Below are 18,967 nucleotides of genomic sequence, written 5' to 3' on the forward strand. Positions count from 1 at the left end.
GGGGCAGGAAGCCAAGAATTCAGACTGGACTAGCAGCGAGTGACTAAGACAAAACCCAGCCTTCTCTCTCATTATCCATATCTAATGCTGGAACAAAGGCATTTCACATGCAAACCTGTGCACCTTAGGAGATATTTGCACCATAAAGCTGATGAGGACTAATGTGTAAACTAATGTGGAAATGTGGAAAAGTGAACTGTAGGCTGGAAAAAATGAGAACTCAAGAGAAACCAGCATTGACGGATTCGTTCATCCCTAGTGCTAAGAATCCAGCTGCCCACTAGCTGAGGGATACACCCAGTGATGTCATCTTATTACAAAAAGGACTTCCACCTGCACTATGGCATTTCACCTCTCGCTCCTCTCTCTATGAGCATCACCCCAAAAATGCTCCAGAGGGTCAGGAGCGGGACCTAGAACCAATTTGGGGGTTGTAGCATAGAAGGGAGAGTGAATCTCAATGCGCAAGCAGAAGTCCTTGTGCTAACAGATTGACTTGGTTGGATCCAACCCATAATTTCTCCAGAGGCATCTAAACATATACATTAGTCTGTGCACATTTTAGGCTAATTTGTACATGAACCTGTGTCCCAAGTTCTTTTAAGTACAGTCATAGCTTGGTTATCAAACAGCTTAGCTGCCAAACAAATCGTCTCCCAAACACCGCAAACCCGGAAGTATGTGTTCCGGTTTGTGAATGTTTTTCGGAAGCCGAACTTCCAACGCCGCTTCCGCTTGAGTGCAGGGAGTTCCTGCAGCCAATCAGAAGCTGCACCTTGGTTTTCGAACAGTTCCAGGAGTCGAACGGACTCCTGGAATGGACTAAGTTTGAGAACCAAGGTACCACTGTACCTAGCAAAAGCCCTGTTGGAGACAGAGTGACTTGCTTTTGAGTAAAGATGCAGAGGACAGAACTATAAAAAAGATCAGCTTAGGCTGTTCTGTTCTCATACAGGTTTAAAAGGCAGATTCGTTACAAACACAGCCAAAAGGTGAATGGAGATAAACTGCATGGGAGGGGAAAGTCCATTTAACCTGATGTGCAAATGCAAAACGCATGTCTTCTGCTGTTATATGCGGGTCACAACTCCTCTCTATTCAAGAATGTTGACATGCCCAGATGGTTCATCACGTGCAGCCAGAAGGGTTAGTGGTGTGTGCCAAGATTCAAAACCCCCCCTCCAATATTTGCTTTTATTCTTCCGGGGGGGGGGGGTGACTCAGAATGCCAAGTGGCTGGGAAGGCAGTAAGGATAGCAATAAACCTGGAGGACCAATTGCTTCCAGCAACAGCAGGAAAATAAAAATAAATCTATATACAGAAGTCACCAAATTCTGGAGATTACGTGAACTGACAGTAGCTGCCAAGTTCAAACATCTGGTGCTCATCTGTTTAGCTCAGAGTAAGCACCTCCATCAGATTCGTCCAAAGCTTGGAGGCAAATCTCACTGAAGTCACTAGATCTTTGTTTCAGGCAAACACATTGAGGACGAAGGGGCTGAGGTTTTTAGGAATTGGCGATTTTGGAGGCCACAGGCTAATCCTTTGTCCCTCCTGCGGCAACTCAGGAGTAGCTACATACCCAAAGCAACTCTTATTAAATCCTCTGATTTTCCACAATGTTGTTCATTTGGAAGGTGGAGGTAATAAATGCAGGGGGAACAATTAAGGATATTGGGCCACATCCAAAACTCAGGCTGGAGCAACAGAGCTTCCTCTTCCATCTGCTCCTGTAGACTTCTAAAACATTAGCAAAGGGAGCGATCTTAAAAGATAGTGGACTGGATCAGGGCTTAGGTCGTACTTTGAGTAGACCCATAGAAATCAATGGGACTTGAATTCAGTGTTACTCTAAGCAATAGAGGCTAGTCTGTTGTGATTGTTAATATTATGCATGCGGAAGCTGCTGGATGAATAAAAACTGACTCTTGCATTGAAATAGAAAATCTCCAGTCCAAAAATATGGTTCAAAAGTTTTACTCACAGAGTTTAAAACAACTTAAAACAATGAAAATTGCATTGTTAGTTGCATAATTTCTGGGTGTCTTTGCTTAGGGGGTGACATTTGGCGCGCCGCCCACCTGCAGCTGCCAAGCCTACCCTGAGCCATCGGGGAAAGGGGTGCTATGCAGCTTTGCCAGTCGCATCCCCCCTTTCCCCCTTCATTTTGACAGCTTGGGGGAGGCTTGGGAGTTGCAGGCGGGCGGCACGCCGAATGTCCACCATGGGCGGCTCACTCTGCCCCTGACTGCAGGGTGCGTGCACCACTCCGTGAACCCGAGCGGCCATCCCGCGCCTGGGAGGGCACTCTCTGTTGGGATCTCCGTTCGATAAAGCTCATCTTCCTCCGGCCGAGTCCCGCGACGTGATTGATGACCTGAGCCTCTGATAAGGCTCCAGGCACATCCCCCATTCAGCAGAGAATCAAAGCAGCACGCGGAAGTGATGAGATTTATGGGTACATTGCAAAGAGTTTTATTGCTAACTATGCAGACCAAAACCACATCCTCTCTTTGTGAGAGCAGAGAGCAACTGAACAACAAAGGAACAAAGGAACAGGAAACCAGTATGTCACATCCGTCTCCCGTATCGCAGGAGACTTCCAACAGTATGGAATGTGTGGAATGTAAACAGAGTCTTGTGACTCCAAAGCACTGCTCAGTGGCAAACGGAAATTAACATCCTCCGCACCCCGCCACTTTCGGGAGCGTGCCCATCCCAGGCACCCTCTTTTATTTGTCCCCGTGTCAGTGTCAGTCTGTTGGTTAGCTTTTCTAGTAAGGCTGCTTCCTGTATGGTTTAGTACCAGTGGACCACAGTCACTCCTGACAGGTCTCTGCTCCAGAATCCCACAAACCCCCTCGACGCAATCAAAAAAGAATGGGAGCACAATGAAGGCTACAAAATAAACCCTACCCAATGGACTAAAATCTAGTTTTTTCATGGTTAATTCTCTACTAGCCACAGTCCAGCAGAACCTCCAACCAACTCAGCAAATGCTTAACTTCTGCACTTACAAGGGACGGTATCCGCAATATACAAAATACTACTCCAAAATCCCACAAACCCCCTAGACGCAATCAAAAAACAATGGGAGAATGACATAGGCTATGAGATTAACCCTACGCAATGGACCAGAATGTGGTCTAAACCCCCCTTTAAATCCATATCAACGAAAAGAAAAGAACTCACACTGAAACTCACCTACAGGTGGTACCTAACACCAAGGAAACTAGCGCTAATACGCCCAGGAACCTCACCAAAATGCTGGAGAGGGTGCACCTCCACAGGCACATACCTCCACATGTGGTGGGAGTGTCCCAAAATCCAACTATTCTGGGCAACAGCCATACGAGAAATATGTAAAATAACTAAACAAGTATTAGATATCACCCCAGAATTGGCCCTACTAAACATCTTCCAAGACAACAACGCCCATTTACACCACAAAGAACTCATAACCCACCTACTTTCAGCAGCCAGAAACACCATAACCAGACACTGGAGAGACCTGTCAGGAGTAAGCATGGACCAATGGTACCAAATATTATGGGAAACAGCCCTACTGGAAAAATTAACTAATAAACTGAAACTGACACGGGGACAAACAGAAGAAGACACCTTCACCCCGGTATGGCTCCCCTTTATCACATACACAGCCCAACAGGACAATGACAATAATCCACCAACAGCATACAAATCAATATGGCTAACCTGATCCAAAACACCCACCCACCCCACTCACACACGAAAACAAAGATCACCACAGCCAATCACAATCAAACAATCACACCCGGGCCAACCCCAACCTCTCTCACCACCAAAGAAACACAAGTGAACAACAGAAGCATGCTGACACCAAACTCTACATACATTAAGCATAATAGAAACACCACCACTTGACCCCACCCACATGCATCTTCCCTCCCTCTACCCCCTTTCTTTTTCCTTTTTTTTTCCTTCTCCCCCTAATGCCTCAACAAATGAAACGGATTTGTAAAAATGTTACATGGGGGAAAAAAACAACGAGGCATTACACTTCTGTAAAACAAGAAAATCCTAAATAAAATATTTTTTTTAAAAAAACTTCTGCACTTACTCTGGCAGGTCTGGGAATGGGCTGGATCTCCAAGCCAGAGGCCAGTCTCCGTATCACAGAGCAGCATCTCTTCTCCGACACTGTGGAAGCCTGGAGAGCAAATCACTCGGCATTTCTGAGTCATCGGAGCGTCATCGGAGACACCGCAGAAAACGCCACCGTTGGTGACATAAGGGGCATCGAAAGGCAGGCGGCACCGAGGACCTAGGAAAGACAACGACAGTAACAGTTATACACAAGTTGTCTCAAATCGAATTACGAAGCCGTGAGTGGCAAAAGCAGCTTAACAATAATTCAGACCAAAGGCATACTTTGAGAGAAATGCAATCAGATTTCCTAAAAGTGTTCCCACAATGTTAACTATACACAGGACAAATCCTACGCCGTCTTATTAACAGATGAAGGCCGGAAATTACAGCATGGGCTGTGATCCGAGCTAATGAGAAATAGCCTAGATGAACAAGAATGATATTGTTTTCATAAATGGGTTAATCGCCTTCCATATGTGAATCTCAAGGTGATGTACAAGTTACAATAAAAATGGCATAAAAGAGTAAAAAACCATGGAAAACAGCAATTATTTATTATTATTTTAAAAAAAACCACTGATGAAGTAACCATGCTTCACCCTATCTTCAGGGTGCTTTAGAATCTAAAATTGTGTACGAGAGAGAAAAAGTCCTGCTAATTTTTACAGCAGCTCCCAGTTCTTGCACATTCCTGTATCATTTAGGCCTGCAGGAATAGTGTTTTTGAAACATTTCCACACGAGAAGATAATCCCTTACAAACAAAAAAAGGTAGCAGAAGAATGAGATGGCTTATCAGGAACACGTCTCCCTGTTGTGCTAGCTTTCATCTTGCGAGGATCCGTGGGAGAGCATTCAGAAATGTGCTCTCTCCCACCTAACCTTTTGTAGGCTGCAGTGGTACAGTTTACTCAGCCACCTTATCATTTTTCCATCCCATTCTCCCTGCATCTGTAGATCATGACTTCTTTAATTTCCTCTCCTGGCAAATGTGCACAGCGAGTGGGGATGTGGGTGGTGGTGTGTGTACTAAAATACGTGGCGTTAAAATCCCCAACATGTACAGCAACATGAAAATGCTGGATTTTCCTAACTAGGCTAGATGCACAGAGCAAAATGGGGGAATCTGCCTCATACGGAACTGATTAGTTTAATGGAAACCTCATTGGACACAATGGGCATTCCACAGTTACTACTCGTCTATCTTAAGATGCCTCTTGTGATAAAGAGGATGGGTTTATTGTTCTTTCCCACCCAAGCTGTCACATCTGCCGACAGCCCGTGTTCCCATCTTCAGGTCATGCCCAGAATTGCAATCAGGCTTTTGCCTCATTGCTGGCTTTCTCCTCAGAGTAAACTGAAAGAAGAGTTTGGATTTGATATCCTGCTTTATCACTACTTGAAGGAGTCTCAAAGCGGCTAACATTCTCCTTTCCCTTCCTCCTCCACAACAAACACTCTGTGAGGTGAGTGAGGCTGAGAGACTTCAGAGAAGTGTGACTGGCCCAAGACTGACCCAGCAGCTGCATGTGGAGGAGCGGGGAAGCGAACCCAGTTCACCAGATTACGAGTCCACCGCTCTTAACCACTACACCACACTAGCTCTCCACACTGGAAGGGGTGGGGGTGGGGAACATGACAAAATAAGAATCTCATACAGATCTCGGAATTGAAACCTTGGTCAAAACTGGCCACTGAATAGGATTTCGAAATTTGGATTTTTGGTGTTAGAATAACGAAGCTTCAGATTAATTGCAGGAGAACCCATAAACTCATTTCCAAAACCCAACAGATTTACAGCCCCTCCAAGTGTCCCAACTTCCTAGGGACAGTCCAGGATTTGCAGAAGCCGTCCCAGTTTTTTGTTTGACCACAGAATGTTTCGCTTTTCCTTAGCACGTCCCTATTTTCATCAGAGAAATGTTGCAGGGTCTGGAGTTATGTGACCCCCGAGCCAAGGACATAAGCTGGGGGGTTTTCTGAGGGGACGGAGGGGTATGCATACCCCTAAACATGTTGTGAATCTTTGTACTTTTGTCCATTTACTGTATTTATTTTTCCCAGTTTGAACTATAAAATGGTATTTTCGTGAGTCAAAATGAGAGTACCCCTAAACATTTTTTTTTGGGGGGGGAAGGACTGGACATAAGTAACTGTGCAACCTTTAGATGAAATCTGAAGGCAGCCCTGTACAGGGAAGATTTTTAAAAATGTTCAGTGCTTTATTATGTTTTTATATATGTTGGAAGCTGCCCATAGTAGCTGGGACAACCCAGCCAGATGGGCAAGATAAATAATAATAATAATAATAATAATAATAATAATAATAATAATAATAATAATAATGGAATAGGGCATCCCTATTTTCATTGGGAAAATGTTGGAGTGTATGGATTTAAGTACCTTCATAAGTCTGTACTGCAATCAGATTTTATAGGGCTTACAAAGGGGTCTATGTCATCTGTTCAGGATTATATGCAAATTAGAATAATAGCTTTGGTTATATTGGAAGTCATTTAGTCCAAGGAAGGAGTTTGTGCCATGCATAGAATGGGAAAATAGTATACCAAGGAGAAGGTTAGGTTGAACTCTTCCCACTGAGGGGAGGGATTTGCAGGGCAAGAGAGCATTTTGACCACATCAACCTCCACCTGTAGTCTGAAGTACTACAGTCCAGGAAAAAGCTTTATCATTTGGTTCTGCTATACATATATATATGGACTGGCCCTGAGAGCCACCAACTGGCATGTCCCCACTGGATCCAGGGAAGGGTCACCTGACAGCCTTCCAGCCAATAGCAGCTTCCTGGGCCAGCCAAGTGAAGGGAGGGCTCAAAGATGCTGCTGAGAGCCCAAGCGCCTCACCTAGCCCAGCTGGCCAGGAGGCACACATGCCATTTCCGTCAACCAACTTGCGCAGAGGGGTGAAATGTAACGAGGGGAGGCGGAGATTTGGGGTGTCTAAGTTCTTATGTTGGGGGAGAAACCGGAAGGGGCCACTCCCGGAATCTGCAAGTGACTAAGACGGACATGAACTTTGTGGCTATGCACTGTAAATAGTTTGCACCAATAAAACCTGTAAAAGACAGGTTACTCATGAGCCTGGTTACTCACGAGCAACCACCACCAGCACAGGACAGCAGGTCTCCCTATTTCAAGTCTGGCACTGCGTAACTAGCTTTTCAGTCAACAAGCAGAAAAGTCTCATTGTCAATACGTTCTCCGGAATCCTAAGCGTAAGAACTCCTAGAACTCAGACATCTATCTATCCACCCACCCATCCTATCAATCCAGATCTGGATATATATATGTATCATTAAATTCTCAAAGTTCCCCCATGAATCCACGCAATGCAAACCAGCATTTCCCAGTGTGCAGATTGGCCACAACCGCTCCAAGGAAAGCACAAAACTGCCCAGACTTCCAATTTCACTCACGTTCGCATGAAAGCTTCTTTCCATTGATTCGTGTTCCAGGAACCTCCTCTCCGTTCTCAAAGACACACCAGCTGCTTTCCTGGTCTTCGGTCCGTTGCACGGGTGAGAACCCCCCACTGCTGCTTTCACACTGAGGGACGTAACCTCGACCCATTTCCCGCAAGAGAGCCTTGGACTCCAGCATCTTGCAGTAACTGGGGCCTTTTGAAGAGGAAGAGAGAGATGGTGAAAAAGAGCCCTATAAGGCTAAATGCATGGGTAAAGATGAGTTGTGCATCTGGGCTCGGGGGGGGGGGACACTAACAGTGAGTCCCCCAAAGAGCTCAATGATTAGGCAAGGATTTAAGGGATTGGGTGGTCCTTGACAGACAGTGTACCTAAATATTATCATTATCATTAATTAAATTTGTATACCACCCTCTACCCACAAGTCTCAGGGCAGTTCACGAGATAAAAATTCATCCGTTAATGGAAATAACATACAGAAATGCATTATATTAGGTAGAATTGCTGACAAAAAACATGTATACAGTGGTACCTGTTGGAAAATTCTATTTCACCTTAAGTTGCAGACGTGTGAGATTGTTACATGTCACATGTCTGTTTACGTTCCAGCACAGTTTGCTGGGAACTTCCGTTGTGTATAGCTTTTGCTTTTGACTCTCTCTCTGAGGAGACGAGAGATGACATGTTTTCTTTGTCATGATTTATGCTTAATAAATCCATAGCTTCATAGTATGTTTCTACAAACCTCACGCCACTTCTGTTTGCGCAGTATGCTCTGCTAGTATAGCCTGCTCAGGATTTGAAGTCTGAGTCGCTGATTTACGTCGCACCAGAGGTCGGAGGTTCATCACGGCTGGAAGGGCATAATTCGGAGGTCTGTTCTTAACCCAAAACCGTTCTTAACCTCAGGTGCGCTTTCGCTAATGGGGTCTCCCACTGTCGCAGCACCGCCACTGCACGATTTCTGTTGTCATCCTGTGGCAAAGTTCACAACCTGGAGCAGCTACTTCTGGGTTAGCCAAGTTTGTAACCCAAAGTGGTTGTAACCCAAGGTGCCACTGTACAGTGATATTTTTCTAGTAAAAAAGGTGGTGGAACTACCCATGAACACTTCCCTCCTTCTTTTAGAATGGCAATTGGCACCCACCTGAGAGGTGCCAGAACTGAGTTCCAGAGAGTTCCGGCTGAAAAAAAGCCCTGCAGGCATATTAGGAGAAAGTAACTATAACACACTGACAAGAAAAGTGCATTGAGTTGCTGAAGAATTTTCACAAATAAACTGAAATTGACAGGTTCGTCCATCCCCAGACCAGAAGGAAAGGTAAAGAAGGTACTTACAGTGAGCTCTGCCATTTGCATCAATGTCGCTCTGGTGAAAGGCTTCGCCAGATGTTGGATCCACACACCAGGCCCTGGTTTCTGACTTCTGTAGCACAGCATAGGCACCAGTCTAGAAGAAAGCAGCTGTGTTATCGTTGCAGAACGAGAAGCCTTCTGTAAGGCTGCTATTTATCTAAGGACCGTTATCTGAGAAATGGTGGGTTGCATCTAACAAATTATCCCTTTTGCTCAAAGACTTCTGCTTACGCTATAGGATTCTGCTCTCTCTTCAACCTCAAATGGGCAGCTTGTCATGGAATTCTACTCAATATTGGCCCAGAGCAGATTCCAATGTATTGTTAGCAGAGCAAAAATTTAAACACGTTGCAGGATTCCCAAAAAAACAGACCAGAGGCAATCAATATTTCATCCAGTAAACCTTTACTGCTACTGAAGATAAATGAGCATAACGGTCACAAATCCAATACATTCAGGACAGGCACTGTCCATAAGAAATCCAGTTGCAGCAGACTTAACTTAAATTTACAATAACTTATAATAAGTCTGAACCTTAACACTATCTATGTACAGAACACCACACCAGAAGGAAAAGAGATAGAGAAAGTGAAACCCAAGGCTCTTTCTGGCCTTATTTTATAGTCAGCATGACCTTGACAGAAAGAGATAAGAGAACCAGTTTAAGCCAGCTGTACTCAGCTTCTCTGAAGGAATAACCCAAACATCATGAACCTTCTGCTTGTTTCTTTCACACAGAGAGGTTCCGAAACCCTCTTGAATTAGCTAGAAGAGGAAAGATCTCTACACATCAGATCAATCCTTTCTGCACTAAGAAATGCAAACTGACACAGCTTGCCAATAGCAACCACCACCAGCACAAGAAGCGAGAGGAGGGAGGGAGAGAGGGAGAGAGGGAGGAAGGAAGGAAGGAAGGAAGGAAGGAAGGAAGGAAGGAAGGAAGGAAGGAAGGAAGGAAGGAAGGAAGGAAGGGAGCCTCCTAAATAGTTCATTGGATTTGTGTCCTTCTTAAAAATGGGTGACTTATCCCTGACTTCACTATTTACTAAGGTGGAGGTGAATTGTAAGGGACACTTTGTTCCATCCCACAAATCACCAGGACTGGATTTATTTCATCCCTACCCAAAAACGAAATGCACATTTTCCAAAATTCAGATTGGAAATGTGCACAGTTCAGATTGCAGTCCGATAATTCCTATAAACCAGAGTAGAAAATCCCCAAGGTTTCAGTGCTACTGGACTTGCCTCTGCACAGGAGGGAGCAAACAGGTCTGCTGAAGTAACATTAAACGTCAGTCCAGTCCGTCTCCAGCCAGAGATTAAGGCATTCACTTGGGAGCGTTGACATGGCGTCTGACCTGCATTAAAGTAAAAGTCTTGGTCAGTCATGAAAGTTCCAGTCAGAATATCACCGTACATATTCAGTCGCTTGTTCCCCCATGCAGATGGGATGACAGCTGCAGGGACTGAAAACTAAGGATGCAATCCAGCCAAGTGTATTATCACAGCAAGTAGTTGCAAATTCAGACACACAGGGAAAGCAGTAAGGAGTCAAACCCATCCCTAGAGTAACTTTGATGACTTCAACAGAGCCAGAGGGAAAGGTGTGTGTGTGTGTGTGTGTGTGTGTGTGTGTGTGTGTGTGTGTGTGAAATATGCTCCCTGAATCTGCACTGAAACTGACTCTCAGAACAAAGAGGTTAAAAAATACATCTCATGTATCATGTACATCTCATGGCCACCAATGGAATTTCTAAGGCATGGCATTGGTCCATTGATGTGGGTTGTCTTATACATGGTTAGCAGCGGGCCAATGGGTGATCGGTGGCAACAGCCAGCAGGAGATTGGCAGCAGCGATTGGCGTGTGAATGGTTGCTGCGGCAAGGGCTGCTGGTGATTGGCTGCAGCTGCGGCAATTGGTTGTGGTAGTTACGGCAGCGGCAAGGCGTGTGTGCAACCAATTGCGGTCACACACACACACACACCCGAAAAAGCTCAACAGCTTTGGGCAATTTCCTCCCCATAAAATTTTGTTGCGGTTCAAAAAAATAGGTGTCTGCTTGTACATGAGGACGTGTTATACACTGAAAAATGCGGTACAGATTCCTGCCTTGCAGTGGGTTGGCCTAGATGACCCTAGAGTCAGTGTGGCGTAGTGGTTAAGAGCGGTAGACTCATAATCTGGTGAACTGGGTTTGCGTCTCCGCTCCTCCACATGCAGCTGCTGGGTGACCTTGGGCCAGTCACACTTCTCTGAACTCTCTCAGCCCCACTCACCTTACAGAGTGTTTGTTGTGGGGGAGGAAGGGAATGGAGATTGTTAGCTGCTTTGAGACTCCTTAGGGTAGGAATAAAGTGGGATATCAAATCCAAACTACTCTTCTTCTTCTTCTTCTTCTTCTTCTTCTTCTTCTTCTTCTTCTTCCTTAGGATCCCTACAATTCTAAGATTCTATGACAAGGACAAAGCTTTGAAAGAGGAATACGACTTACACTGGGGCAGCTGTGTTGAGCGCGTCACCAGGGAATCCGATATATAGCGTCCTCTCTCATCCACACACCAGCAGTGACCTAAGATGCAACAAAACATATATCTAATATATGCGATAGTCATATACCCTGGTGCATTCAATTGCAGTGGATGGAATTGGACAACAGGATTGAAATAATGGAATAAATTGCACCGAACTAGCCCTCGGCATCATCTCAATTGGTTGCTATGCCCACAAGCATCCTTTCCTAACTTGTCTATTTATAGATGAACTGATACTACAAAGGCACCGCTTGTCTCCATTTCACTCTCTTCCAGCGGAAGTCAATCCTGCAAAGGATGTGCTGATTCCCCAACATTTGCAACATTTCCAGGGGCCACATGCTGGTGGTAAGGTAAAGGTAAAAAGGTAAAGGACCCCTGGACAGTTAAGTCTAGTCAAAGGCGACTATGGGGTTGCGGTGCTCATCTCGTTTTCAAGCCAAGGGAGCTGCCGTTTGTCCTCAGACAGCTTTCCGGGTCATGTGGCCAGCAGGACTAAACCGCTTCCAGCACAACGGGACCCCATGACAAATGCCAGAGCGCATGGAAACACCATTTACCTTCCCACCACAGTGGTGCCTATTTATCTACTCGCACTGGTGTGTTTTCAAACTGCTAAGCTGGGACAGAGCAACGGGAGCTCACCTCGTCACACAGATTCAAACCGCTGACCTTCCGAATGGTAAGCCCAAGGGACTCAGTGGTTTAGACCACAGGGCCACCCGCATCTCTTGGTGGAGCCAGAGGGAAAAGTGGGCAGAGTAATGGTGGCAACCCTTACCAGTGTACAATAGCTGATATACCAACCACAGAAAAGTTAGCCAGGGTATGGAAAAAAGGGCCAAATGCAGTCCTCTCCAGGCTTCTATGTCCAGGTCTTAAGACTCCCCCATCATATCACACCCCTCACCAGTCCTATCCAACCCCCTCCTCAAACGGTTCTTCAACAGAATCTTTTGCGGGTCAGTAAACAAAGAGGGGCCACAGGCACTATCTATGGCCTAGGACTCCTCAGCTGTCCTAAGTGCTGCCAACTGGCTTTTTTCACCCTCTCTCTCACCTGAGCTGTCATAACACTGGACAGGTAGCCAGTTCCCCAGCCCATCGCACTGGGGGATGTAAGGCTGAAATTCCAAGCGCAAGGCCTCTCCTGAGGAACTCTGGGATGTGGAGAAACTCCTCCAATAGAAATGCAAGGCTTCAAAGAAAAACAAGGAACAAAAGCACACAATCTCAGCAGGTATATTCGGCATGCAGAGGTAGACAAGCAAGCTGCTTTCCTGCAGATTCATAAATAGTTGTTGACAACTAATAAGGTATTTGTTGCATCTGTGGCATGACTTCCCTCCAAGGTCAAATGACACCTTTTCTCCAAGGCGACCTGCATGGTTCTTCCCCTCTTCATTTTATCCTCACAATACCTTTGTGAGGTACATTAGCTGGAGAGGCCATGACTGTCCAAGGTCACCTGGCAAGCTTAATGGCCGAGTGGGGAATTTGAACCCAAGTCTCCCAGGTCTTAGGCTCAATGCTTTAACTGCTACCTCACACATTGTTAACAGCAGTTTATTAATTGCCATCCACAACATCATCTCAAGGCGATGTACAATCAAAATGGCAAAAAAACCAGTTTTTTGTTTGTTTTTTAAAACCCAGATACATTTGAAACAAAACTAAAACAAGACAAAATGGACACTGGTGGCAAAGACTGATTTATCTAGCTGAGAAAGCCTGGAAAAGTGGGAGTTTGCCATGGATATCTATTTCCTATTGTATTTTAGCCCCAGTAGCTGTTTCCCCCAGTTTCGGGAGATGTTCAGCAGAGCAATGGCAAGGTGCTTATGCCACCTTGGGCTCCATGGAGAAAACGGTGGGATGAAAATGTCATATATACATATATATACATACATACATAACAGCCCTCAACAGGGTACCACATTGGCTGTCTTCATTAACTGGCAATGGCTCTCCAGGGTTTCAGAAAGAGGTCTTTTCCAGCCCTTCCCTAAGATCCCATGGAGCGTCATCTTTTGCATTATTCCCCCACCCCCCTGGCAAATGGGAAACCAGAACCAGCTTCTTCAAGATCCCCCAAGGCCCTGATTGGTTATCTAACTCTCCCATTAGAGTCCACCTGGCCAACAAAAGTTGAGGTCCCTCTACCAAAAATAACATCTGTTTCACCAGATCGACAGAAACCATTCTCCCCACCCACCCCCATTCCAAACATACTCGATTGCGCAGCCAGCCGAATGGCGTAATCGCTTCCGGTCAGCAGCCCTTCTGAAATCGTGATGCTCGCCGATGGAGAAATATCGCTCAGGAGCTCTTCGTCTGTCAGTGTGATGCCTTTCGCTACTAAAAAACTCTGTCCAAAAGGGAAGTGGGAGCTGTTGGAGTCCTTAATGAGTTGCTCCACTTTGCTAACGAATTGCATGGCGTCTCGCTTGGTGGCTTCACACTCTCCAGGGCCTGTCAGAAGGGGAAAGTATTGTTACGGGTGTAAGAAGGCATTGCTTTCCGTTCCTCCCTGTATATATTGCGTGCAACGCTGTCTCCCTTCCACTGCAGTTTGCTTTCCGCTGAAAATTACAATATTCACTTCTCTGTTGGCAGTGGTTGAATTATACTATTTACATGATTCATTGTTTAACTTACATTTTCAGCATGTTATTCCACGTTATTCATTTCAGCGCAATGGAAGCACAATGCAAATCACGGGAGGCAGGAAAGGGAATAATTTTTTTGGGGGGAGGCTAGGAGAAAGGGAAGCTCTCAGGTGAGAACAAGGAGGGTCTACCCCTCTCTGTGTGAGATAAAGGTTAAGATCTACCTTTGAGAGAGGACTTTGCATTTTCCTTTCTCTTTCTGCTTTTGCTTTTGTTTAGACTATTTTGTTTTATATTGCACTGTATTATGAAAAGCCTTAATAAAATCTTGTTTTAAAAAGATGGCTACTAGTCCTAACTTTAAATCTAACTCTATGAGCTGCCCTCCGAGCCTGTCAGCAGCCCTCGGTATATGAGTGCCATGGAAGGAGAGCTGGAGAAGGCAACTGCCATCAAGTGGCAGTCTATAAATGTGGAAAGCAGGAACATATTTTCATCATGGGAACAGTTATGGAAAGAGGATTTGAAGTTTACAGCCTGCTGTTCGTTGAAAGAAAATTACAGTGGTACCTCGGGTTAAGTACTTAATTCGTTCCGGAGATCCGTTCTTAACCTGAAAATGTTCTTAACCTGAAGCAACACTTTAGCTAATGGGGCCTTATGATGCTGCCGCGCCGCCGGAGCACAATTTCTGTTCTCATCCTGAAGCAAAGTTCTTAACCTGAATCACAATTTCCGGGTTAGTGGAGTCTGTAACCTGAAGCATATGTAACCTAAGGTACCACTGTATGTAACCTAAGGTACCACCAGAGGCTTTTTTGTTAGGTATTATAGGTGCGGAACTACCAAAAGAAAAGAAAATACTGTTTGTGTATGCAACAACAGCAGCAAGGATGCTTCTAGCCCAGAGATGGAAAAAAGAAGTACCGAAAGGAGAAGAGTGACAGACCAAGCTGGTGGATTATGCAGAAATGGCGAGACAGACAGGAAAGATCAGAAACCAGGAAGACCAAGTATTCTTAAAAGACTGGAATAATTTTCTAACATAACCGAGAGACCACTGTAAACAGTTGAAATCATTGGCAGGAATAATGACACTTATAAAGTAATATGAATTTTGGATACTATGATTATATGACAGATAAAAAGGTAAAGGGACCCCTGACCATTAGGTCCAGTTGTGACCGACTTTGGGGTTGCAGCGCTCATCTTGCTTTATTGGCCGAGGGAGCCGGCGTACAGCTTCCGGGTCATGTGGCCAGCATGACTAAGCCGCTTCTGGCGAACCAAAACAGCACATGGAAATGCCGTTTACCTTCCTGCCGGAGCGGTACTATTTATCTACTTGCACTTTGACATTCTTTCGAACTGCTAAGTTGGCAGGAGTAGGGACCGAGCAATGGGAGCTCACCCCGTCACGGGGATTCGAAAGATAGTTTATATGACAGATAGATTAGTAAAAGATGCAGGAATAAAATTTAGAATTGGAACCCATGGAAGGAAGGAAAGAGGCCTGAAATTTCAAAAGAACCCTTTTTTAATGTTGATTATGTTACGTTTGTTGTGTAAAACTAATGCAAAAATTTATACATATAAAAAAGGAAAACAGGAGGCTGGACTAATCCGCCACAGCTCTTCATATGCCAGTCCAGAATTAATTGTAGAAATCCTCCTAGTTAAACTGCTGGTTAGGAGGAACGGAATAGCAATCAGAGTGAACTCATGGAACAAAGAGGAAATGTTCTTGGCCTCAGATTCTCATTTATTCCTACATTTCCTTCTGTTTCCACTGTCTGGATATAGATCCTTAGCGTTCTCATGGAGATGAGAGACTGCCACAAACTTTATATTAATCTGGTATGTAGCACTGCAGACACAACTGTCACATATCCTGTGTCAGAGCACACCCCAGAGGACTAGGAAAGAGATTCCTAAGGACTGAATATCCCTTGTTCACTCCTTGGTCCTTCCTCTTTAAAAACAATGCAAGGCTATATTCCCAGCCCTTATTATATGAAGGCACGTTTGAAAACCTGCAAGCAATTTCCAGCAGTTGCGGAGTCAGGCTCATGTATTTATTCCTTTGCAATGTCCACTACTCTGAGCCCTCTCAGCAGCTTAGGTCATCCAAGGTCTTCCTCCAAGTCCAGGTACCCAATTCATAAAATGCAATACTGCCTTGATGCCTTGATTCCACTTCAGCAAAATCGCTGTTCATCGTATTACGGACCAGCAGCCTCATACTTGGTGCTGCTCAGGAATTCTAAGAAACCTAAAAAATCGGCGCAGTTCTGAAAGTTTCCATGCACCACATCAATTCAAAGTGGCACCCAACCGAATCTAAATACAGACGGACACCTGATCCTTGATCTCAGGAGCCATCATGCTAATTTGGTTACCATATCTTAAGAGGTGTCCAAATACATAGGAAACAAGAAACTCTCCAAAATATAGAGTACAGTGGGTAACCTCGGTTTTCGAACGTAATCCATTCTGTAAGACCGTCTGAGTTCCGAAATGTTTGAAAACTGAAAACTCAATAGCTGACAGCTAGGCCTCAGGATCTTGTGCTCAGCAGAAGCCGTGTGGCATGTTCGACTTCTGAGGCGTGTATGAAAATTGAGGCATTTACTTCCAGGTTTATGGTGTTCAAAAACCGAAACGTTAGTCAACGTAGATGTTTGAAAACCAAGGTACCACTGTAGATGTTTTGCCCAGTCCAGATTTGGTCTGGATCCCAGTCTTCACTAACTTGGTGTCCTCTGGCTGTTTGGGACTACAAGTCCCCTCATGGCTATCCTGGCTGAGCCTAATAGGTGCCAGATTTACGTATAAACTAAACAAGCTATAGCTTAGGGCTTCACTCTCTTGCCCCCCACCCAAAATAAAATTCTCTATTAATATACTAATAGATGAGATGGTTGGACAGTGTTCTCGAAGCTACAAACATGAGTCTGACCAAACTGTGGGAAGCAGTGGAAGACAGAAGTGCCTGGCGTGCTCTGGTCCATGGGGTCACGAAGAGTCGGACATGACTAAACGACTAAACAACAACAACAAACAATTAATATACTTCTTCTTAATTGTATTTCAGTTCAACAATTACTTTGATAAAAGACATATTTTGTTATGTGCAAATGGCTTTAGATACCTATTAGGTCCATAAATTACCATCTAGCATATATTCAACACAAAAAACAGCGACAATTTATTGTTGACAAAGGACAGCAGGACATATAAAGGGCCCCATTAGCTTCAGTAGCTTAGGGCCTCATCAAACCTAAATTCGGCCCTGATCCAAATCCTCAAGTTGGCCAAAGTTGGCATGAACATTTATAGCGCAATTTAAGCACAAGGTCTAATGACTAGGGTGAGTTACTTACAGTCCGGGATCTTGTTCACGTCGGCTTCCTTCCCCTGCATTTGCCCCCTTTCATCAATGCACCAGCAATTGCGAAGGTCAAAGTGTCCTAGCGGGGTGCTGAAATCACTGAAAGATCCTGGGTAATGACTGAGGTGTCCCTGAAGGAGCTGCCAAAACGTGAACGGCTCCAGCAAGACATTCTGTGATGGATCTCCTGCGGTCTTGCCTTCCAGCACTTCTTGAGGAACTACATCGAAGGAAGAAAATTTGGCAAACTCTGGAAAGACCTTCTGGTGGCCGGCATCGTAAAGGATTTTAACGAAGTCTTCAAAGCTTTGCTGAGATCTCTCTTTATAGTTGAGCAGGATGCCCACCAAGTCACCGAAAGGAAGAGCCCTGCCGTTATTATTCTGGCTGATCCACCTTTGATACCACTCAAAAGTTTGTTCCGGCGGGCCATTGCATTGGACCTGCCTCCACCGACCGTCGAGACTGCACTGTGGGATGTAGACGCTGGACAGCTCAGGCAAGGACGAAGGTTCCAGCAGAAGTTGCTGCACAGTTCTCAGGAAAGCCCGACCGCCTGCCAGCTGGCAATCACTTGGACCTACAGGAGGCAAAGGCAACACGGCTTGCTAAGCACGCAATAAAGAGTTGAAGGTAGCATTGCAACATTCAGTTGTGTCATTGGTCAGATTATTTCCAGAGGGTGGCAACACGAGAACGGGCCTTCTCTGTGGTGGCTCCCCATTTGTGGAATGCTCTCCCCAGGGAGGTTTGCCAGATACCTTTATTATATATTTTAAGGTACCAGGCAAAAATGTTCCCCTTCAACCTGTCCTTTACCTTTACCTTTACAGCATTTTAAATGTGTTTGTGGGAAGGGGGGGGAACTGTTTTGCTATTTTGTTTAACTTATTTTAATGTTTTTATCCTGTATTTTATTCTGTAAACCGCCCTGAGATCTTATCCAAACTACAAGAAAGAAGATTCCACCTAAACATTAGGAAGAACGTCCTGACAGTAAGAGCTGTTCGACAGTGGAATTTGCTGCCAAGGAGTGTGGTGGAGTCTCCTTCTTTGGAGGTCTTTAAGCAGAGGCTTGACAACCATATGTCAGGAGTGCTCTGATGGTGTTTCCTGCTTGGCAGGGGGTTGGACTCGATGGCCCTTGTGGTCTCTTCCTGATTCTATGATTCTATGATTCTTATGAGGAAGGGTGGTATATAAATCTAACAAATAAAATAAGAAAATGAAAATTCATGAGGTAAAAAAAATCATGAAAAGGTATGCCTGATTAATTGGGGGGCAGACAAAAAAAAAGATGGTGTGGCAGATATTATGTTGAAAAGAGGATTGCTTCTTCTCTCACACGTGGCTCCTAGTCTGTTCCTCATGTGTGTCATCAAACAAAACCTGTATTTCCTACAGAAAAATTGGCTCTATTTTTCTGTAGATCTAAGAGACTGTCAGCTCAGCTAAGATTTATTTGGGACGTGTGTGGCGCTGTGGGTTAAACCACAGAGCCTAGGACT

General features: G+C 44.9%; 1 protein-coding gene across 1 annotated transcript in view; it reads right to left on the reverse strand.

Moving 5' to 3' along the window:
• TG (thyroglobulin) overlaps positions 1–18,967 on the reverse strand; it is a 179,549-nt gene that overhangs the window by 146,376 nt on the left and 14,206 nt on the right. The window contains exons 9-16 of the mRNA XM_083749557.1: positions 17,452–18,039; positions 13,692–13,931; positions 12,520–12,657; positions 11,420–11,497; positions 10,172–10,284; positions 8,909–9,020; positions 7,565–7,765; positions 4,101–4,304 (exon numbers count right to left, since the gene is read on the reverse strand). Of these exons, the coding sequence (XP_083605683.1) occupies positions 4,101–4,304; positions 7,565–7,765; positions 8,909–9,020; positions 10,172–10,284; positions 11,420–11,497; positions 12,520–12,657; positions 13,692–13,931; positions 17,452–18,039 (1,674 nt within the window). The remainder of the gene's footprint in view (positions 1–4,100; positions 4,305–7,564; positions 7,766–8,908; positions 9,021–10,171; positions 10,285–11,419; positions 11,498–12,519; positions 12,658–13,691; positions 13,932–17,451; positions 18,040–18,967) is intronic.

The sequence above is a fragment of the Podarcis gaigeae genome (genome assembly GCF_964106915.1).
Source record: "Podarcis gaigeae genome assembly, chromosome: 7".
Lineage (NCBI taxonomy): Eukaryota > Metazoa > Chordata > Lepidosauria > Squamata > Lacertidae > Podarcis > Podarcis gaigeae.